Source organism: Delphinapterus leucas, chromosome 13 (assembly GCF_059928025.1).
Source record: "Delphinapterus leucas isolate spDelLeu-1000000601 "Yukka" chromosome 13, BTC_Dleu_Yukka2, whole genome shotgun sequence".
Classification (NCBI taxonomy): Eukaryota; Metazoa; Chordata; class Mammalia; order Artiodactyla; family Monodontidae; genus Delphinapterus; species Delphinapterus leucas.
Window position 1 is genome coordinate 63,062,406 of NC_143141.1, and position 23,876 is coordinate 63,086,281.

At 40.4% G+C, this 23,876-nt stretch overlaps 1 protein-coding gene and 1 pseudogene across 1 annotated transcript in view; both read left to right on the top strand.

The window, feature by feature from the left end:
* The first annotated feature begins 556 nt into the window (after positions 1-556).
* On the top strand, positions 557-2,015 carry LOC111174853 (rho-related GTP-binding protein RhoQ pseudogene; annotated as a pseudogene).
* A 9-nt stretch (positions 2,016-2,024) lies between these two features.
* CDKL4 (cyclin dependent kinase like 4) overlaps positions 2,025-23,876 on the top strand; it is a 31,432-nt gene continuing 9,580 nt past the window's right edge. Inside the window, 5 exon segments of the mRNA XM_089923257.1 lie at positions 2,025-2,633; positions 6,043-6,164; positions 16,508-16,580; positions 22,497-22,587; positions 23,697-23,744. Coding sequence (XP_089779383.1) covers positions 2,466-2,633; positions 6,043-6,164; positions 16,508-16,580; positions 22,497-22,587; positions 23,697-23,744 — 502 coding nt within the window. The 5' untranslated portion in view covers positions 2,025-2,465.

Sequence of the window (23,876 nt, forward strand, 5' to 3'; positions counted from 1 at the left end):
GAAGATAATGGCAACAATAGATTGGATAAGTTTCCTGTCCATGAATTCTTTTAGTTCAACCGAAGTACACACAGACTCATTGTAAGAAACATATGTGGAATCTTTGCAGTAGCTGGAATGACTGCGTAGGACTGAACTAAATTAACAAAATAATGTCCAGAAATTTTTTTCCCCACAAGGCTTCAAAAATTGGAGGCAACAGTCGTGCTTTTCCCTCCCCCAATGAATCTTTAGTAAAAGACAAAAGAGTCGCTTATGATCCAGCGGATCCTCCTGGGGAGGCCGGGCCGGGGAGAGGGCGCGGGCGCCGAGCGGCGGGGGCAGCGGGCGGGCGCGGCGACCGGGGCCCGGGCGGGGATCCGGGCAGCGACCGAGGCGGCGGCAGCGCCCCGGGCCCGCCGCCCCTCCCCTCGGGCGGGGGGAACCGCTGCATGGGGCCGGGGGGTCGGCCCTGCTGCGGTGAGCCGCGGCGGCGCCGGACCCCCCAGGCGGGCTGGGGCTGAGCCCGGGGCCGGGGCAGGGGCTCCGGGGGGACCACGCCCGGAGGCCGGCCGGCCGCAGCATGGCTCACGGGCCCGGCGCGCTGATGCTCAAGTGCGTGGTGGTCGGCGACGGGGCGGTGGGCAAGAGGTGCCTACTCATGAGCTCTGACAAGGACGCCTTCCTGGAGGAGTACGTGCCCACCGTCTTCGACCACTGCGCAGTCGGCGACACCGTAGGGGGCAAGCAGTACCTCCAGGGACTCTATGACACAGCCGGGCAGGAAGACTATGATGGGCTGAGGCCTTTATCTTATCCAATGACTGATGTCTTCCTTATAGGCTTGCTTCTCTGTGGTAAATCGAGCCTCATGTCAAAATGTGAAAGAGGAGTGGGTACCAGAACTTAAGGAATACGCACCAAATGTACCCTTTTTATTCATAGGAACTCAGATTATCTGCAAGATGACCCCAAAACTTTAGCAAGACTGAATGATATGAAGGAAAAATCTATATGTGTGGAACAAGGACAGAAACTAACAAAAGAGATAGGAGCGTGCTGCTCTGTGGAATGTTCAGCTTTAACTCGGAAGGGATTGAAGACTGTTTTTGATGAGGCTATCATAGCCATTTTAACTCCAAAGAAACACACAGTAAAAAAAAGAATAGGATCAAGATGTATAAACTGTTGTTTAATTACGTGAGAAACGTCTTCACTGGCCAAGTAAACTGTCCATTTCTCTCAGAAAGCATATGAAATGCTAAAGCTATACCCAGACCTCTTATAAATAATGAAGCAGTTTAAAACTTGAAAGGAAAAAAAAGAAAAAAAAAAACCAGCCCTGTCCTCAGAATTCTATAAAGTTGATTAAGAATGTTTCTTAAAGGTCCAAGAAGCAACAAACAGCATCTGAAGCCACAATCTATTATAAATACTTTATTTCAACTAGAAGGTACAATCTCAGGGGCTTCATAGTTTAAAAAGCTACGATCACATCATGTTGTAACTACATAAAAAACAGTGCTGTTAAGTGGAACTGCCTGGCTTAGACCATATACATGTCTGCACAGTCTTTATGGAATCTGCACAAAGAAATATCTTCTCCCTTTGCTCCAATACATTGTTCTTGTATGTAAGTTTCTTTCTATTCCAGTATATCCAGAGTGGTGAAGTAACAAGGCCAGCCACGTAGCCAAAGGTTGCTCCAAGCGTGCAGGAGATGGGCCATTCCTGAGCAGAGAATGTATGAGATCGAAAAGAACAAATATTTTATTATTACTTGAGCACAAGTGTAACCAAAATATTTCTATACTAAAGCTTAATGTGCTTTCTCAAAGAATGCCAAAAGTGTAACAAGGTCATATCTGCATTTATCATGAACACTAAAAATGTACACATTTTAGTTAATGTGCATTCAACTGTAACAAGGTTTCTGGCGATTGTAGATTTAGTTTGATGCTCCCCAAACTGCATGAGATACATGCTGAAATTACAAACTAAAACTTTGGGTCAGACTTTGCCATTAAAAAAAAAAAAAAGGGCTTCCCTGGTGGCTCAGTGGTTGAGAGTCCGCCTGCCAATGCAGGGGACACGGGTTCGTGCCCCTGTCCGGGAAGATCCCACATGCCGCGGAGCGGCTGGACCCGTGAGCCATGGCCGCTGAGCCTGCGCGTCCGGAGCCTGTGCTCCACAACGGGAGAGGCCACAACAGTGAGAGGCCCGCGTACCACACACACAAAAAAAAAAAAAGACAAAAGAGTCATTCGATTATGAAGAGAAGCACGAGTATAGATGTCCAGATATTTTTAAGTGTATTTAAAATTAAGTAAAAATAAACCTTTGTCATCCTGGGCAAGTTAGTTTTACATAGTAAACTGTGAGAGCGCTGTCCTTGGTAACGTGGTTAAACTGAGTCATTTTATTTTCCAGGTGCAACACTGTACTGCAAGTCAATCAATACAGTGATTTAAGTTGCTTCAACTCCAATGGAAAAGTATGAGAAATTAGCTAAGATTGGAGAGGGGTCTTATGGGGTTGTATTCAAATGCAGAAACAAAACCTCTGGACAAGTGGTAGCTATTAAAAAATTTGTGGAATCCGAAGATGGTCCTGTGGTTAAGAAAATAGCTCTAAGGGAAATACGCATGTTGAAGGTAGGTTAACTTCCTCTGTACATCTGTAATATCACTGTACTGGGTGAAATGGGTATGCCAAAATTACAAAGAATTTTAAAGTGATTTTTTTTCCCCCATTGGACTGCAATTTCTTTGTATCAGCAATATATAAATTGATCATCACTTTGGACTTTGGCCGCTCTGATGTTTAAGTGATATTATGAGCACAGCTATAGACTGTTAAAATTGAAGTCCTGTTCTGGTTGGTAAATATTCACTGTCCTAAGTCCCCTCATCCCAGTGTTTATCCTCCCCTTCAGCCCTGGCCCTCCCCACCACAACCCCAGCCCCGACGCCTGCCCAAGTCCTTCTCCCCATAAACCAGCAACTAAAAGAGCATCCTGTGGCACAGAGGGGCCCATAGGGCCGTGCCAGGGCCCCTGTAGGCATCCGTATGGATTGGTCCCCGCCTGCGTGCCACTGGTTCCTAGACATATTGAATATCACCCCCAGCTACGTATACACATTTTACACAAAGGTTTTGTTTTAAGTTGTTTTTACTCTGATAGGATTTGATACGTAAGATTCACAAGTTCTCAATGTAAATTTTTTCCTATCCTAAAAATCGTACAATTTTAGAGCGATAAGAAATCTTAGAGATGCTTCTCATTCAGCACGCTTATTTTATCGGGAAGGAAACGGAGGCAGAGGGCAGTGCTTCTCAAACATAAACGTGAATCAGAATCCCCTGGGGACCTTGTTGAAATGCAGATTCTGAGTCGAGGTCTGGGGTCGCCCTGAGATTCTGTGCTTCTAACAAACTCCCCGATGGCAGAGATGCTGCTTGTCTGTGGACCACACCTTGCACAACAAAACTGTGATCTCCTCAAGAACACACAGCCACAGCCGACCTTTACTTTTTTTCTTTTTACGAATTTATTTTTTTATTTATTATTTTTTTTTGGCTGCATTGGGTCTTCGTTGCTGCACGCAGCTTTCTCTAGTTGCGGAGAGCGGGGGCTAATCCTTGTTGCGGTGCACGGGCTTCTCATTGCGGTGGCTCCTCTTGTTGCAGAGCTCAGGCTCTAGCCACGCGGGCTTCAGTAGTTGTGGCACACGGGCTCAGTAGTTGTGGCTCGAGGGCTCTAGAGCACAGGCTCAGTAGTTGTGGCACACGGACTTAGTTGCTCCGCTGCATGTGGGGTCTTCCCGGACCAGGGCTCGAACCCGTGTCCCCTGCATTGGCAGGTGGATTCTTAACCACTGCGCCACCAGGGAAGCCCCTGACCTTTACTTCTGACGTGCATCATCTGTTTTAGGAAAACCCCAGAAATCCAGTTTTTAAAGGGAGATAATTATTACATTATCTGCTCTTTTCAAGTATTATTTGTAGCAGCTTTCCTCAACTAAAAAGTTTTAGTGTTTTGTTTATAATTTGATATGCACGGAGTTTTCCAGAGCACATCCATCATGATTTTAAAAACAGTTCCCTGTTCCTTGTAGCCAGAAGAGAGCACTGGTCAGACAGCCAGCTCATCACAGAGCTAAGCTACAAGGTGTGTCTGAACCTGGCAATGGGCTGTTTTCTACTAGAAGATGCTTTTTATCCACCCCCTCCCACCAAGTCTTCCAGTAAAGTTAATGCTCAGGTAGCACCTCCCGGGTTACAAGTGCCCAATTTGAGGGTGCACTTGAAGGTAAAAAATAGCCAGATTCCCACTCACTTTGGTCTCCGGTGATGGCTCTCAGAAGGTACAGCTTTCCTGCCTTTGGTGTGTTCCACCCATGCGTGCCCTGAGGAGATCCCTTCCGTGATAAATCTACCTTACTTTCCTCACATACTCCTGTTATTTAAATTCTCTTTGATTTTCCCCTCCTTATTACCTGTTTTACCTTAGACAAGTCATTGTTTTTCTGGGCTAAGTTAATTTGGTTTGCAAAGAAGGTATAAATTGCCGATCTGCCCAAAGACAGGAGACTTGACAAGGTTAAACCTTGCCTTCACATCCAGCTGTAGCATCTGTGAATCCCTGGCTCTCCTGGAAGAGATTATTTCACCCCCATTCTAAAGTTTTTGCCTCAGTACAAAGCAACTGGCTTATCTGTGTTACCTGTTTCCTCCACTGTTTGCCTTTCTGCTCTTTTAGGCAGTGGAACACGTAGAAAACAAATTGATTTGGTGCTCTGGGCATATCGTTAATGTATAACGGATTCCTTTTCCATATAATCAGGCATATAATCACAGGGTGATTTTTTTTTTGTTCTGTTTTTTTGGTCAAGTTGTGCTTACAGATAAGGGAGAGGATACTGTATGAGGTTCCATACTTAAGACTGTCTACTGGGCCTGCAAAATATTTATTGAGCTTCTACTGTATACAAAAAACTGCATTCTCTCTCTTTATATAGCTTTCTGAGTAAATGGTACCAAGGGTTTGGAAAGTAGATTTGTCTACTATACTGGGAAAACAAGAGGAAGATGAGTTATAAGTAGGAGTGATCAGATGTCCTGGTTTATAGCTTTTCTCCCAGTGTTCAGTTTGGTTGGCACCCCTTTTTGTCTGGCTAGCGTCTTCTTTAAAAAGCATACTGGTTCGTATGTGAAATTATACAGTCACCTTACCTATAGGCAGGGTGGCCACATGTGCCGATTTGCCTGGGACAGTCCTGGTTTACATTAGTTACCCTGGTTGGATGATAAATTATGTAGTTACTTTAGTGATAGATTATTTTACTTAATCAGGGTTTTTCCTTTGGTTTACGACATTAAACAGAGGCTGCCTTGTGAAATGCTTCAGTTTGGGAATTGAATTTAACAGATTAAACATAAGCATAAGACAGAACAAGAGACTCAAAGAACAGAGCTGAAAATAAGATAAATAAATTTAAAACACAGACTAACTGTAGAGACTCCTAGAATATGGAGTTTAATGAGATTTGAGGGTTGAAATCTAGTATTTCTGAGAGCCAACACTAAAGTCCAGGCTGGGTTTAAATCCAGCTGACATTTACATTAAATCTATGCCAATATGATTGGGTATAGATGGGTATTGATGCTTTTTATAGTCTTTTACTCAATAATTCCATTACCATTCTATATTAAGGTCATTTTATGACTTGTGTATTTAGAATTTCCACTAAATGCATAAAGAATTTTTTATTTTAGTGCTTAGATTTTAAGTTGTACTTTATTTGCTGTCTCCAGAGAGATCCAAGCAGCTTAGTTATCCTTTATTATGGGGTATATTAGGTAAATTCTTAAATTTCTTCCAACTTTAAGATTCTATGATACTAAGAGTAGTTTCTCTTGTGAGTAACTGTAGTAAAATTCTCTGCAGGAGATGCAGAGAGAATGATGAACAAGGCCTTTTCCTCTTAAAATTGTAAGGGGTCTGGGAGAAACGATTACAGGAAACACATCACCAAACTTTGTATTTCAATTCCTTTGCAGCAATTAAAACACCCAAATCTTGTGAACCTCACTGAGGTGTTCAGGAGAAAAAGGAAAATGCATTTAGTTTTTGAATACTGTGATCATACACTTTTAAATGAGCTGGAAAGAAACCCAAACGGGTAAGTAATCCAGAAACTGAAATTCTGTGTGGCCGGTTCCCAGTTTCATTATGTGTGGGATTAACTATGGCAAATTTCACATCTGAGCCCCTTTCTACCCAGATGTATCTGCTGGCTCTCCCTCTCCAGTCTCAATTTAGGATGTATTCAAAGGGCAAATGACTATTAACCTAGAGTAAATATAATATATAGTATTTAATAGACAAATCTACTGCAAATATAAATCACAATGTATTTCAAGGCTAAATTATATGTTAGATTATCTGAATTCAAGGAATGAAGCACAGTTCAATATTAGGAAATGTATTCATATAATTCACTAATAGGTTAAAGGAGAAAAAGTACATAAGTTTGATAAAATTGTAAAAAGCAGTTGATAAATTCAACATCCTTTCCTGGTTACTAAAACAAAAAACCTTAGCAAACTAGGATTAAAATACTCTTTACACACACACACACACACACACACACACACACATGCATGCACACACACAAAAATTCTTCAAATAAATAGCTAATTTTATATTCAATGATAAAATACTGAAGAAACTGTCACTAAAGTGAGAAACAAGACATAAGAGCTCAAGCCAATGTAATGTACTAAGAAAAACAAATAGGATATATAATTTTGGAAAATGAGATAAAATTGCCATTATTTGCATGATATTATTATTCAACAAAATCTAACAGAATTACCTAGCGTTACTAAAACTAATGGAATTCAGTATAGTGACCACAGCACTCCAAATTCCACACACAAAAATTAACAGCTTTTGTATCAATCAGTGCTTTAGAAAATCTAGTGGAGAAGGATCCCATTCAAATATCAACACAAAAAAGTTTAGGAATAAAGGTAAAAAAGAATTGTTCAGACTCTACCTAAAGACAGTTACAAAACTGAGATACGTAAGGGATTTTGTTTAAATGAACATATATTTCTGGATGGAAATGTTCATTATTATATAGATTCTGCCTCCCTGATTTATTTATTTATTGCACAAAAATCGAATCAGAATGCCAACTGGTTTTTCTTAACTTGAAAAACTTAGACTAAACCAAGAAAAAAATCTTTTTAAATATTTATTTATTTATTTATTTGGCTGTGCCGGTCTTACTTGCGGCACACGTGGTCTTCATGGACTCATGTGGGATCTTCATTGCGGCGTGCATGCGGGATCTAGTTCCCTGACCAGTGTTCGAACCCAGGCCCCTTGCATTGGGAGCATGGAGTCTTAGCCACTGGACCACCAGAGAAGTCCCATAAACCAAGAAATTTTTTAAAAAGAATAAAGGGAACTCCAACTGCCAAATATACATCATATTCATTTTAGAGATTCCCTTTGACAAAAAGTACCATAAACAAAACTAAAAAAGAAGTGACAAATTAGGTAAATTATTTGCCAGATGAAGAATTAATATAATTTCATATCTACATATGTAGATTTTGCAAATCATATTTCTAAAAAGATTAACACCCAGTTACAATATATATTCATTCAAAAAAAATTTTAGTGAACTCCTACTCTGTTCCAGGCTGTTGTCCCAATAAAATGCACGTATTTTATTTTTTAAATAAAAATTAATTTTTAAAACAGTTAAAATGATGAATTAATTCATAGTTCAGCTTTATTATGAGCTAAATAGGATTTTGTATTTTGGCTTTAGAGGACAGATGTGTTCAGCCATCATATAAATTAATTTATAAGTTAAGATACATTTTCATAAAATTAGAAATGTATGATTAATGTCATGTATTGTTCAAGGCCCTGAAAATAAAACCTACAATACATATAATCCATGTACCAGTTTAATTGAACTGAACATCTTTCTTTTCCTTCTGTGTACCCTAAGCCTTCCTGCCTATAGGACTTAGCTCATGCTCTTCCTTTAACCTAGAATATTCTAACCTTTTCCACTTTCCCTATCTCTCTCATAATCTTTAAAATGTGAAATCCTAGATATTCTTACCATCTCTGAGATTTCTCTATCTGGGTGGAATTGCTTCCCTCCTTTGAATACCCATGGAATTTTATTTTCATCCCTGTTATGGTACTTGGCACTTACTACCTTACATGTTTTTATGTGCATACTCTCTCTCTTCCCAGACTATAAGTTTTTTGAGTGCAGAATTCATATCTAATTCATCTTAATAGCTTCTTTAGTGTGCAGCATTCTGTTATTCACTCACTTCAGAAATATTTTACTGAACACTTCTGCTGGTGCAGAGAACAGAAAGAGGTAATGGCACAATCCTGTCCTCAAGAAGCTTAAAATCTAATGAAGAGACAGATACTCAAAGTAGCAATTACAAATGACAGTGTAGACTGGGTTACCATTGGTGCTCAGGATACAAGAGAGGAGCATCTCCAACATCTGTTGGTCCTGGGGTATCAGGAAGTTTCTGCAGAGAAGGAACCATTTGGGCTGAGACTTTGAAAAAGGGAAGAGTTGGCCAGGTGGACAATCTTGGTGGAATGCCCAGATGTGAGAAAGGACAAGGCATATTCAAGCAACTCTTTTGTTCTGTATGTATTTAGCAACCACAAGGACCTCTGAACTACCCTACTTTCCACTCTAGTGGAAAGTGTATTTGGTGTATTTAGTGTGTTTTACTAGTGTATATAGCAGTTCCAGTGTATCCAAAGTGCTTTGGGTCAGCCCTGAGACTTGGATCTACATAGAGGAATGCAAATATGAACAATGCAGAATAAGCCACTCTTTCTCTGAAATGCTGGGTACTTCCAGATAGCAATGATTAATTAAAAACATTCGTCTGCTTTCACTCCCATCTTAAAATCTACTTAAATAACAGCCAAGAGAGTATAAACCCAGTGAATAGTAAACAGAGGTAAACAACCAGACAGCATACATACCAAGCCTATTCAACCATTGTTTATTAGGGTAAATTCACAGTTTGAAGAAATAACTGGTGTGTAGATATGAGATGATCAAGGTAGTGGAAGTGTGGGATGAGACCTGTGGGATGGTGAGATAGTCATGAGACTTGAGGACTAAATTGTATCATAAAGAAGAACTAATTTAACACTGAAGTAAGATGGTGAAAGTGTACTGCTTCCCCTGCCAAGTGAAAGCTTCTGGTGTCCTCTACTTGGATAGAGGGAAAAGCATTTGTTAGATCATGGCTGCATACTGAGTACTGAGACTGTGTTGGATTTGCTCCAGTCAAGAAACTACATGTACTTAAACAACTGCAACTGGTATCATCTGATTAAATTTAAAATAATCTATTCCCATTCTCTAAGATCCTTCTCTGTTCAAAATAGGTACAATAGGAGGGAATTCCCTGGCAGTCCAGTGGTTAGGACTCAGCGCTTTCACTGCCGAGGGCACGGGTTCAGTCCCTGGTTGGGAAGCTAAGATCCTGTAAGCCACACAGCATGGCCAAAAAAAAAACCAAATAGGTACAATAAGTAAGCTAATTGGTAATGTGATAGGAATTACCACCCTACCAACAGGAAGGATTTCCCTTTACTATCATTGCACTATACAAAATGGGCTAATCCTGCCTTCAAGAAGCTTAAAATCTAATGAAGATATTTAAAGGAACAATTATAAATGACTGTCAGTGTGTGAAAACTACCATATGGGTTTATAAAACTACAGCTATCCACTTCTGGCTGGCGACAGCACATCATGTACATCTGTAAATCATGTTTCAATTTCTTTTTTAAAAAAAATTCAGCTTTGCTGAGGTGTAATTGACATATAAAAGGCTTAATTTCCTTCTCAATTAACTGATCATAGATAATTACCCATACGACTATGGGTGTGGATTGGTGGAGGATGGCAGTGAATCATGAGCATTAAGAAATGCATTAGTTAGAAGAACACCAGCATCGTGTCCCAGATATGAAGCAGGGAGAGTCTTCCTTTGAAATGGCTTCCTGATTTCCTGGGGATGATTGGCGCCCTGGATGGCAGAGGCCAAGAAGGAGTGCTTCACTTCCAGAAGTTACTGTAATAGGCAACAGAGCCAGAGTGGTGAACAGAATGGTTTGGTCTGACCATGGGTTCTCCCACACAAAGGAGATGGGCAGGTCACTAAGGTTCTATTTCTTCTACATAAACTAGTAACTAGAGGCCTGGCTTGAGTCACCATAATAGCCAGTTTGCAGACCCAGGGCCTCATGAATAAAGGGGAGCCAGCAGCTCTCCTTGGGGAATAGCCCTGCAATAACATCATATGTATGTATTTAATTCTTCCTCTTAGCCTACCCCAGGATGGTCTGTGGCCATTTACCAGGATAGTTGTGTACTGGGAAAAGAGAGCTACCCAGTCTTTCAGGAATTTCTGGTCAGTGCTCTGCAGTAAAGCCAATCACCAGTGACTTTGAAAGCCACTGTGGTTCACCAGTTTGTGTGTGGGGGGGGTGGTGGTGGTGGTGATGGGCAGCTTAGTGAGAGTCAGGTGGCAAATGAAATTTTGACTTGAATCCATCTCCTGGCAGTCCTAGAAAGTCCAGGAATCCATCCTTGGGGTTATTTCCCCATTTCCTAACTGGATAGTGGAAATAGGTACACTAGCAAATGGAACAAGAGCCACTTGGCTCTGATCCAAGGAATGAAGGCTGCTATGGTGGGAGGGGCCTAGTAGAAGCGTCTGGCATGCTGTTTCTTTACCAAAATAGAAAACTGAAAGCAATACTGCAGATTTGGGGACGAATGTAGATTAGTGCTACCATTAGATACTTTGGAGAGACATAGAAGAGCACGTTGCCTGTGACAAATCCTCTCTAACACTCCTGTCTCCTCAAAACTTTGGATTTCTTCCTCCTCATTTTACCAATGAATTTCTGGCATTGCAACTTCATTTGGCACAGGCAACCATTTAGTCCAGGTTCCAATCAACCAATGCAGCAATCACCAAATGCAGCGATCAACCAGTGCAGCAATCAAACCAGTGCAGCAGTCAACTAGACTCACCCCTAGCTGCCCCAGGGAGTTTACTGAAACCAGGCTCGCTAATAAATGAGCCCATGCTGTTATAATCCGCCCAAGCCTGCAATCTTGTTTCCTCCTCTCTGGTCCTACACTTAGGAAATCCATTTCCACATACATTCTACAGTATAAATTAGCATAATTGTATAGTTCTTTTTGCTGTGTAAATCTTCTCTCCCTCTCTTTGACTTTGTAATAGCCCCCTTGGGACATGCTGGGATCTGACTTCAGTCAAGGTTTGGAGACCTTGACGGGTAGCAGGGAAAGGAGCCTTGAGGAGAATTGGCAGCCACCCCACATGCAACACAGCTGCCTCAAGTGAGATCATTAGGGGGGTCCTCAACAAGGCAAAAGCAGCCTCATCACACAAGCTCGGGGGCTACTTCACATGAGAAGAGACCTTTGGCAGGAAGTTGGGATGCTCTTAGTTCTATGAATACTCCCAAAGTGCCACATTTCAATTCTCAAAGTATATCTCTCAGTTAATTAACTGAGAAATTAATTAACCTCACATAAATTCAACCTGTGTTGTCATTTAGCACCCTGCAGGACTATTCTCGGCGTCTGATTTTTCAGTCATCTCAGGGTAATTCCAATGGTCAATGGAGTGAGTCTTAAAAATACAAAAAATAAGGGCAACCATTGAAACTTCTGGTTTCCTAACTGTGCCTTGAACCAAAATATCAAAGCCCTAAAGCTGTCCTTTTGTTTTTTCTTTAATTTTTCCAGTGAAGTGAGAAACAGCCAGCCCAGCCCGCTTTTCTTTTATTACTTTCCCATATGTTCCCATATTGTTCAATGACATTCAGTCCAGCAAAGCCCTGCCCTGAATAGGCACTTCATTCCAGATGACCACAGGTGATTATGTAAATAATTGGTTCATCACTGGGTGCCCATTTACCAGTGTTCCAGCCACTAATGGTAATTAGATCCCCCTGCCTTCAGACCCAGCTAAGTCAGATAGCCTACATGCCCAAGGCCTTGACTTTGTTTCCCATACCCACTTCTGGTATCATATTCTGAACTAATCAGGATTCAACTACAGAATTCACTCTAGGTAGTTAAAGCAAAAAGGGATTGATTACAGGGTGTTAGTTTATACAGTTTCTGAGAGTGCCAGCGAAGGAAGCTTAGTTGAGGACCTATTAGGTACCAGTTACTGTTCTAGGCCCCGGAGCTACAATAATGGACAAGGTAAAGCCCTTGCAGAGTTACAAGCCTTTGGAGAACAATAAAGCACACTGAGGGATTAGAGAATGCCTGATGAGGGGCGTAGGTGGAACAATAAAAACAAAGCTTTGGAGGTCTGTTCAGGGAATAGCAGAGGCTAACTGGGCCAGAGTGGAGGTCGGTGGGAATGTGATAGGAGATGGGGGTGGGGAGAGTTAATAGAAGTGAAATCATTAAGAGGCTGGTAGGCCACAGTAAAGGTTGGATTTTATTCTAGGATAACAAAGGTTTACAGAGAAGGACTCAATTCATCTTGGGTACTGATAATGAAATCAAGTTTTCCATGTCAAGTTATATAACAAACTAAAACAAAGATAATGAGCTCTGATGTCAGTGCCAGGAGATTCCCCTGAATGGCTAAGAGAGCAGCCTCTGAGTGACCCAGTCTGAATTCCCTGACCCTGTCATCCTTATTAACCCCTACAGGCTTGAACCAGAATGTCTAGTTTTTGCTTTCAGGCCTTCACTATTCCAGTATTTGTTTGTGCGCTCACCAAAGTATACTATTTAAACACAGAGTATCAGTTGGTTTCTACAGAAAGTTTTATTTCACTCCAAAATGCCTTGAAAAATGCTGAGTGTGGCTGAATAATGTTGCAATGCTCTACCTTTCTGCAATGAACACTGTGTGAATCTGTATTCTCTTTGATAACTATCTCCTCTTCCTAAGATCAGCGGTATTTGTTTGTAGTTGTTATTTTGTATAAATGTTGTTTTGCCTAAAATGGAATCTGCCTTCTTGGAATCTGAGATCATGGAAGGATTCTGTTTTGAACAGAAGCCATGACTCTTCCTGTGAGGTGCCCTTAAATACCCCTCTTTCACAACAATAGCTGGGGAGTTTCTTAGGACATTGCTTCATGCCTAATTCGGTGTTACTAATACTAGTAACCAGGGTTCTGCCAGTCTCTGAACCCTTGGCCCTACCTGGATTCCCAGTTCCAGTACTGGATCCTGGTGCCTAGAGTCTGTGGACCAGCACAAGTATTCTGTTTCTACATGCATAGGGCCATGTGTTACTCCTGACAGTTCCTCTCAGGATTTTTTTTTTTTTTTGGCTGCGATGGGTCTTCATTGCTACGCGCGGTCTTTCTCTAGTTGCGGCACGCGGGCTTCTCATTGCGGTGGCTTCTCTTGTTGCAGAGCACGGGCTCTAGGCGCGTGGGCTTCATAGTTGCAGTGCGCGGGCTCTAGGGCGCATGGGCTTGGTAGTGGTGGCTCGCGGGCTGTAGGGCGCAGGCTCAGTAGTTGTGGCGCACGGGCTTAGTTGCTCCACGGCATGTGGGATCCTCCTGGACCAGGGCTCAAACCCGTGTCCCCTGCATTGGCAGGCGGATTCCTAACCACTGTGCCACCAGGGAAGCCCTCCTCCCAAGACTGAGATCCACTCCCTTCCCTCCACCTCTACCAGCCTCATCTAAACCACTAGATCTCACCTGGATTATTAAATTAGCCTCCGAATTAACCTCCCTTTATCCACTCTGCCCCAGAAATCCATTCTCTATATATGTCACTTGCCTTCTTGAGTCCTTTCAATGACTTCCCTTTGAACTTAGAGTAAAGTGCAAATTCCTGACCCAGATTGAGAAGGTCCTCGGGGGTCTGGCCCCCACCAGCCTCAGCAGCTTCACTCACGCTTTAGCCACACTGGCCGCCACAGTCCCAGCTCTTTCTCACCTCAGGGCCTCTCCCCATCCTCTTCAGGCTCTTTGTGTCTTTGCACTGGGTGTCAGCCCCATCTACTCACCTCGTCTGACCCCAGACCCTCATATCCTGAACCTATGTTTTAATACCCAGGCTCTTAAGGGATAGACTTCTCAATAAAGTTGTGAGGTATTATTCCAGGAAAAGTGAAAGCACAAATAACTTGCCCAAGGTTATAAAACTAGGAAGCAGCACGGCTGGGGTTTGAACTCTGTGCACAAATGGCTGTACTATTCCTTCTGCCTCATTAAAAAAATATAAATAATGTAGTCTCAGGCTTGGCTCTTAGGTAAAGGAGGGAGAGGATAAAGTTATACCAGAATTCAGTATAGGAAATAAAAACCACTCTAGACATTTTAAGTGGAAAGGGACTTAATACTGAGAATTAGGTGCTTTCACAATACTGAGAAGAGCTAGAGTCAAAAGGCTGCCACCAGATCACTGATGCCAAGGGCTTGACACCGTCACTGTGATCTGAGATGGGGAAACTGCTCTGAGCAAAATACCTCCATTCAGTGGTTGCTATTTCTTGGTGTTTACCCAGACCTAACATGTCTTGTCACTGGTGCCATACCTGCGTCACACACAGGCCAGCCCACTGTTCTGCAAGACCAGCTCCATCTGCACGATAATGAGTTCAGTTTTTAAAAAGTGATCTAAACACATGATTTAAATATCCAAATATGATAAAATATTAAAACTGAGTGATGCGAGTGTTTGGAATATTAGGTAATTTTACATTTTTTAATCAAAAAATCCTTACAGTAGAACATTTAGTGAAAAAAAAAATCTTGTGGTTTCAGATTTTTGAAAATATGCCAACAACAACATCATCTACGCGAAGAGGGCTGAAAAGCAAACAACACACTGAGAAAAATATTTACAGCATCTATGTAGACTCTGACATACATTGAGTCTTCATAAATCAATTTAAAGAAGAGTAACTAGACCAATCGAAAAGCAATAAAGGGCATGAACAGAAAATACACAAAAGGAGAGAAGTTTAATGTTCAATAATGTGAAAATTAAAATCATTAGTAATTAATGAAATGAAATTAATGAAAACCAAAGTGAGATATCTTTTTATTTTAACCACAGCTTGGCAAACATAACACTGGCAAAACGGAATGTTGGCAAGACAATGAGGAGATAGGGACTCAAATGCACAGATGCTTGGTGGGCGTGTAAATATGTACAACCTTGCTTAGTGAGGGTAGTTTGGCCGTATGTAACTGTGAAGTCATCATCCTGGGACAGTGATGTGAGCAATGGAAAGACATCAACAGAAAAGTTAAAGGGAATGTAATTGCTGCAATTTATAGAAATGGTTACACAAATACACTAAGTACTCCCAGACAGAATACAAGTTGCCCAGATCCCCAATTCCCCGATGGAAAACACTCCCCAATATTTTCCACAGAGTGAGGAATCTTCAGGGGCAAGAAGCTCCCAGCTTCCCATTCTCAAGGGCCCTTTATTCTCCCCAGCCTCCCCTGGCTGTGTACCTGCCTGCTTACCAGGCATAGGTAACTGTTATAAAACAACCCTGGCACATGCTTGAGTGTTTACCACCAACATGAATTGGATGAATTGAAGGTCAACCTTCAAGAATGTCTTTTTTCCTGCAAAACCAAGTCTCAGGTCTACCTGAAGTTCATACTTGCAGGATCAAAATGTAACATGTGCCTACCATAGGTCCCAGAAATCCCACTTCTAGAACTTACCTTAAAAAGATAACTCCACAACTTCCATAGATGGATGAGTAGATATTCACTGAAGCATTGCTTCTAGAAATGAAAATCGTGTCAGGCCTAATTGCTCATCAATGGGGACTAACTAAGTAAATTATGATACATCCATATAATGAAATCCTTGGCCACTGAAATATATGTATACATATTAGTATCTGTACCTCAATGCATAGGATGTTTCTGAAAGAGGCAGGGGAAGTTGCAGAGGATGAAATGATTGGGAAGGCAGGTATGAGAGAACTCTTCATGGATATTCTTTTAACTTTAAAAATATTGAACCATATGAATGTATTTATTTAATATTAAAAGGTAACTGCAGAGAGAGACAGAGAGAGGGAGAGAAACAGAGATTCCTAAAGGGACAGTCACTATAAGTTACAGCAATTATTTTGAGCTAGCAAGATTTGAGTCAACACTTTTTATTTCTTTACTTTTCTATATTGTTTGAATTTTCATGATAAGCATGGATCATTTTTACAGATGTAAAAATTTCAAATTACACAGCAAAAATTATATAACCAAAAGAAAAAGTAGTAAAGCAATTTTCGTTAAAACATTAAAAAAAAAAAATTTCCCAGACTCCCTTTGCGCTGCATCCTTTGGCCATGACAAGCCCCTCCCATTCCATTTCTATTCCCAGTTCTGCTGCTGAAACCCTATCATAGGAGTTTTCATTTCCTTTTTTGTTTTTTCCCCCAGAGTTGCTGATGGAATGATCAAAAGTATGTTATGACAAACACTTCAAGCTCTTAACTTCTGTCATAGACATAACGTAAGTAACATTTTCTAATGTATTTGCTGATTTCTTCATGATGACTCTTCTACTTAGCTCAGGGGTCTATTTGAAGAGCTAATGACAGAGGGAAAATAAGGACCAAAAGAGCCAAACAAAAGAAAGTTACAGAATATGAGGAAAAGTAATGCATTATTCATGGCCCTTTTCCAATTTCTGTAAGAATCGAATTACTCATTCCCTATAAATTAAAAGGTTGTATAAACTCAATGTTTCTTTTTGCCGCAATACTGATTCCTATAATTATTTTTAAATTGGATTAAAATAAGTTTTCAGGATATCAGAGGTGTAACCCTCCATGGCACTTGATTTTGTTTTGTTTTTAATGTCTCTTAAGTCTTTTATTCTATAGCAGTCCCCCTTCCCCTACCTTTTTTTTCCCATCATTAATTTTTTACAGCCATGGGTATTAAACTTAAGCATACATCAAAATCACCAGGAGGTCTTGTTAAGACACATTTTGCTAGGCCCATTCCCAGAGTTTCTGATTCAGTAGGTCTGGGATAGGACCTGAGAATTGGCATTTCTAACAGTTTCCCAGTTGATACTGAAGCTGCTGGTCCTAGAGCCACACTTTGACTACTCCTGTGTTATAGAAATCATTTTGGCCGATTGCTTCCTATGTGTTACTTAACTTGTTCTTTCACCTGTATTTGCTATAACTTGGTGTTTATATCCAAAGGTTTGATCATACTCAGGTTCAGTTTTTTAGACAGGAATGCTTCACATATAGTGCTGTACACTTATTGCATCAGCATCACGAGGCATATATTATGTCTGGTTGTCTTTCCCACTTTTGATTGTCTTAAAATAGATTAGTGGGTTCAGGAGGTGTTCATTTGATCCCCTCCATTATCACTTTCCCTGTCAATCTTTTTTTTTTTTTTTTTTCCTGGTACGTGGGCCTCTCACTGTTGTGGCCTCTCCCGTTGCGGAGCACAGGCTCCGGACGCGCAGGCTCAGCGGCCATGGCTCACGGGCCCAGCCGCTCCGCGGCATGTGGGATCTTCCCGGACCGGGGCACGAACCCGTGTCCCCTGCATCGGCAGGCGGACTCTCAACCATTGCGCCACCAGGGAAGCCCCCTTGTCAATCTTTTATTTCGTTTTAGCATTCATAGATAATTATTACCTCTCTCCAGGATTTCATTAGGGTTAAAAGGTGGTGATTTTCTAATTCTATTATTCCTTCTGCATTTGTTAATTGGAATTCTATGGAGAAGAATTTACCATCATGGACTCTGGCTACTGTAAAGTACAGTAAGATAAATATGTGATTATTCCCTTTGTTTGTCAATACTCAAGAGTGATGAGCCAGTGTGTTAGCAGCCTCCAAGAGTGAACAATGAAGGGTTTTGGGGAGGTGTAGGGTATCGTTGTAAACGAATGGATTTTATGTATTTGATGTGTTTCATTCCTTTGCAATAATTGTTCTCTCTGATGTTCAAATCTTAGGCCAGTGGGAGCTTCTTTAAGTAGGCTCTTGGGTGCTTTTGCTATAATGATAGTTTTTAAAAAATAACTCTAGACCTTTTGCGTTGGTGCCTACACGGAGGCAGTGTTGTGGCAAGGATACAGACTACCATATGGTCAATTTTGATGCCAGCAGAATATCTATCGTAGTAGTCTAGGGTTGCTGAAAAAGAGTACAGGATCATGGAACTACATTTCAATACTTAGGGAAAGCTTCCTTTAGCTTTAAGAAAGGCAGTGACATTTTTTTTGTTTGTTTGTTTTGTTAGGATAAGTCAGAAGCTTTTATTTTCTATTGATAGAGTATAGAGGGATATTGTCCACAAGATACATAAACCTGTTTTTCATGATGCAAATTGTACTTTCAAATAATTACTAAAGATGATGCTGAATTGAATCCACATCTCTGTTGCTTTTCACCATGCTCTGAGAGGTATTCAAGTTCACCTTTGTTGCTAGAGTTTTATGGGTAATTAAAATGATGGTTTAAAAATTCGTTTTACCATAAGTGTTGTACATTATCCCTATATAATCAGACATTTTCCTGTGTACTGATTATAAGCTTGAATACAGTGTCTGTGGCTGATTTATCTTTGTATCGCTTTAGCCTAGCATGGATCTTTTTATATAAAAGGTGCTCAGGAAACATTTATTGAATAACTGGATGAAGGAATGAATGAATGAGTGGGTCAATCAATCAACTTACCTACCTGATTACTACTTACTATTTCCAGTGGACCCAAACATTATTGTAGCTCAATACAACTGCCACCATTTCTTTCTCTGCTTGGAACAACACATTCTGTACCTTAAACTTTGAAATATTGAAAATCTCCAGTTTATAATCTATGGCCTTTATTAAAAATGGATAATTTTTCAGACAAAATTTCTTCCTCCAACGTGGAAATTACTTCTGAACTCTGGTTATCCCATTTTCTTATGCTGTGGTAAGCTTTTATGTATCTTTTTTTTTTAACAAATCTATTGTCTAAAATGCACACAAAGGAAAAAAAATCTAAATCATATGTAAGTTGTTACAATACTACATCTAAAACCTTTATACACTCCTTATTTTAAAGGAGCCCTCATGATACTCTCAAAGAATAGAAAAGGCAGTCTGACCCAAATGGTGTTGCTAAAGATTCCCAGCTTTCAACCTGTGGTGACCATGACTACCTTTTTATCTCCAGAGTGGTGATCCTACCAAGAAAGGAAGGTTACGGTAGTAAGGGATTAAGGCCTTGCTACTCAAAGTGTGGTTTGTAGAGATCACCTGAGAGCTCATTAGAAATGCAGGTTCTCAGGCCCATTCAGATCTGACTCAGAATTTGTATTTTAACAAGATCTCCAGGTGATTCATGTGCACATTAAATTTTGAGAAGCACTGGACTTATGAAAATACCTACTCATTTTGTTCTTTTTTTACCCTATAATATGGCTAGATTGAGATAACTAAAGTGACCATTTAGCATCATTGTCAACTCATGAATTTTTATATATTTGACGTATCGATTAGAGAAAAACAACTTCATATCTGGGAATTCCCTGGAGGTCCAGTGGTTAGGACTCTGCGCTTTCACTGCCGTAGGCCTGGGTTTGATCCTTGGTTAGGGAACTAAGATCCTGCAAGCCACACGGAACAGCCAAAAAAAAAAGAACTTCATGTCAAAATGACAAAATTACAGTGACTTCCAAAATACGAGTATGTCTGGCTGTAACATCCATCATCATCTTGTTGATATCAATGACTTAGTTGTCAGGGAGGAGATTCCTTTCCTCTCTCATTATGAGTATCCATCCGTAAGGCTCAAAGAACAACCTTCTCAGATGTCCATTCAGGCTATATAAAGAAGCGACTTCTAGTAGGGAAGCTTCCGGAGATGATTCCTAAAATTAAGGGTCAGGTTTAAAATACCATGAATACCTCTTCTTGCTGGCTTTTGAGATTGTAAAAATGAGATTGCACATCAGCTGCAATAACCCAGTTTAAGCAATGTTTGCTAAAAGCTGTGTATGATACCCAAGTTTATCAAAGTTTTGTGGTTACACTGACTTGCAAGTTATTGCTCTTAGGTGGAAAATAAGCTGATTGCGAGAGGCATTACAGAGTTTGCACTGAGTGCAGCTTTGCAGTGGAGAAAGTGAATGTTGTATGTCTAAGCATCTTCTGTTCTCCATACTCTGCTTCTTACTGTTCCAGTGATTTTGTCTCTTTTTCTTTCTTCTATTATATAATACTCCATCTAGCCTTCTTTTTTTTTTTTTTTTTTTGCGGTACGCGGGTCTCTCACTGTTGTGGCCTCTCCCGTTGTGGAGCACAGGCTCCGGACGCGCAGGCTCAGCGGCCATGGCTCATGGGCCCAGCCGCTCTGCGGCATGTGGGATCTTCCCGGACAGGGGCATGAACCCGTTTCCCCTGCATCGGCAGGCAGACTCTCAACCATTGCGCCACCAGGGAAGCCCTATCCTTCTTTATTTGTAGCTTCTCTTACCTGCATTACACTAAAAATTTTTTCAGATTCTTTGGGACATAATCAATACTTCATTTGCCTTTGTATGTTTTGGTTGGAAAATAAGTAGCTGTAAATTTCACATGGATTTGCATATTTAAATAGGCCAATAGACAGGTATCAATGTAAGTCCATTTACTTAGTAATGACACATATAGTACAGAAATTTTAGAATCTGATGCAAACTCACCTGAGGGATATAACCTATTCTTATTAAATCACTAATTATTATAGGTGAATATGATGCAAAGTGTTAATCCAGTTTTCATAAATGTGTTGCTTTAAAAGGTAGGATGAAAACTATGCTGGCTTATATTATAACAATGTATTTTTAAAATTAATATCTAGGGCCTTAGGACTTTTAAGAGGCCTTAAAAAGTTTCTTCTAACTGCTGGTTGTACAAATTATGAGACAGTTGACAGTAATTGAGACAATACAAACAAGCTTCTAGTACCAGTGCCGTTTTTGTGACCCAAAATGAATTTAGGGTTCAACATTTTCTCTTTTTAGATAGCTATTATAGAAGCAAAAAAAAATTATTTCAAAATTGTCAATTTGACAGGAATACTTCAAGAGACTGACAGCACAACAGAGAAGTGAGGCAGAAAGAGCTGATTGTTGTGGCACTTAATCCGGAGACCGTCGGTAGCCACCTGCAATCACAGGATTGTTGCAAGGATGAACTAATTCATGTAGAAGTGCTCTGAAAAGTTCAGAGCTCTGCATGAGGGCTGAGTTGTACAAGAAGAGCAACATCATTTTTATCTACGTGCTTCTTTGGAGGAAGGATAACCTGGAAAGCTAAAGTTCTGAAGAATAGGGCCTGAGTTGTTTTCTCCTGGGGCATCCACAGCATGGAATAGCCATTTCTGGACTAATAGTGAGTGGGGCTCACTCAGCCCACCTTCACCCACACCCCCAGCTTAGCCCTCTCACATCCAGGAAGGAGCACCTGCTTCACTCAGGGTCCTGGGGTGTTGCAGCAAGCTGTAAGCTCTCCACACATAGAGGACTCGGAGGGGAGAATGCCTCCCGCTGGTGACCCGCTCTCCCAGGGGCAACTCCAACAGCATCCTGTGGTCACGTTTCAAGAAAGCTGTTAATGGTTGCAGATTAGTTGGGGATACTCATCCCCTCAGGCCGAATATTTGGTATCTCTTGTTAATAGGTGACCGTTACATCCCAGCTTGCCCAGGACAGTTGTGGGCTGTTGTCCTCGCGTAGTAATTAATAGAGCTCCCTTTCACACATCCTTAATAGAGCTGGATGATAAATAAGATGGTCACTCTAATGAATTTTGTTTTTGCTGTCATTCAAACGTTTTTCCAGTTTCTCCAATCTGCAGTATTTGTGCAACCTGCATTGTGATTCTTGGGATGCAGCCGTTCTTATTAGAAGCACTCTGAGTGTTACCTCGTTCAGGGTTACCTCATACTTGATTTACAAGGTTGTGTTAATTACTGCTGTACAACAGAGTGACTCCATTATACATATATATATTCTTTTTTTATATCCTTTTCCATTATGGTTTATCATAGGATATTAAATATAGTTCTCTGTGCTATACAGTAGGACCTTGTTGTCTCATTCAGGGTTTTACCTCTTACTGTTTAAATAGGGCTCAGTAAAAAGTGGAAAAAATAATTATATGATACTGCCTTCTCAAAAATATTTTTTTCAGTTTTCCTATCCAATAATTATTTTAATTTCTTTCCTAATATAGCAACTTTTTTTTCTTTTGGTATAAGATTTACAAATAAAAAAATGGCAATTTAAGTTTTTAGAAAAATGAAGGAAAACCATATTTGTGTTTATCTCACAGGCTTTGTTTATCATTTAAACTAATAGTTAAATGTTCGTTATGCTTCGTTGTCTTGATGACTCAGGGAAATAATTAAATATTTTCTTACAGTGTATTCACAGAGATGTAAAACCTGAAAATATTCTAATAACTAAGCAAGGAATAATCAAGATCTGTGACTTTGGGTTTGCACGAATTCTGAGTAAGTAGCAATTTTTTACTAACTTATCCAATTCAGATGATTATGAAATGATACAGTTAAAATTCTTACTTTAGATACTGAATGTATGCTGATTGTTATATTGTTATTATTCAAAAAGGGAAATTTCACTGTAACCTTTTAGTCAGTACATCAGTTCACACTTCACCTCCATCCAATCAACTACAATTTATTGGATGTCACATTTATGTACTTTGCCCCATAGGAAAGGAAAAGAACTACAAGATGCATTTCTGGTCTTCATGCACTTATAATCTGAAGTAAAAGAAAGAAAAGAATAATACAAGATGACTGGCAATAAAGTACTAAAGCGAAAGGGCAGATGGTTCCCTGGAGAGAGATATTAACGTGGTCTAGAGTGGTTGGGAAAAACTTCCTGGAGCTGATGACACGAGGAGAGTAAACAGAAAATGACAGAGAGGATTCAGAGACAGTGCTGAGAAAAAGGAAGTCATCCGAGAGAGGGAGGAACCAAGGGAAAGGGGGACAAATAATGTCTCCTTGAATCTAGAGCTGTGCAGCAGGCAAAAAACATGCATTAACAACAGACACACTGCACGGGGGGCATACACGTAATCAGTATCCTGATAGGACCCAAACACAGGTGACTTGACAATGCATTGGGAGGCTGGTTTATACTTGAAGTTACACTGTAGAAATTCTCCCTACCCCCTCGCCCCGGTCCTCTCTTTTTAGGATTATATAGATGTTAACTAGCTAAGGTACCTTTGGAAGTTGAATTTTTTTTAATTGAAGTATATAGTTGATTTACAATATTATGTTAGTTTCAGGTGTACAGTATAGGGATTCACTATTTTTGCAGATTATACTCCATTGTAGGTTATTACAAGATAACGGGTGTAATTCCCTGTACTGTACAGTATATTGCTTATCTATTTTATACATAGTATGGGGAAGGTGAATTTACTATCTGAGTACTGTTTACTCGATTAGTGCCTCACTGCATGAACTGTTAGGAGTATCGTGGCTTCTGAGAATTACTAAAGCTGATCTGAATGCCTGACTGCTCTTGGGAGTAGCTCCTCTCTTGGGAGAATGTGACCCACCTGATTTGACTGATGCATTTGCAGTTCCAGGAGATGCCTACACTGATTATGTCGCTACAAGATGGTACCAAGCTCCTGAACTTCTTTTTTTTTTTTTTTTTAACATCTTTATTGGGGTATAATTGCTTTACAATGGTATGTTAGTTCCTGCTCTATAACAAAGTGAATCAGTTATACATATACATATGTTCCCATATCTCTTCC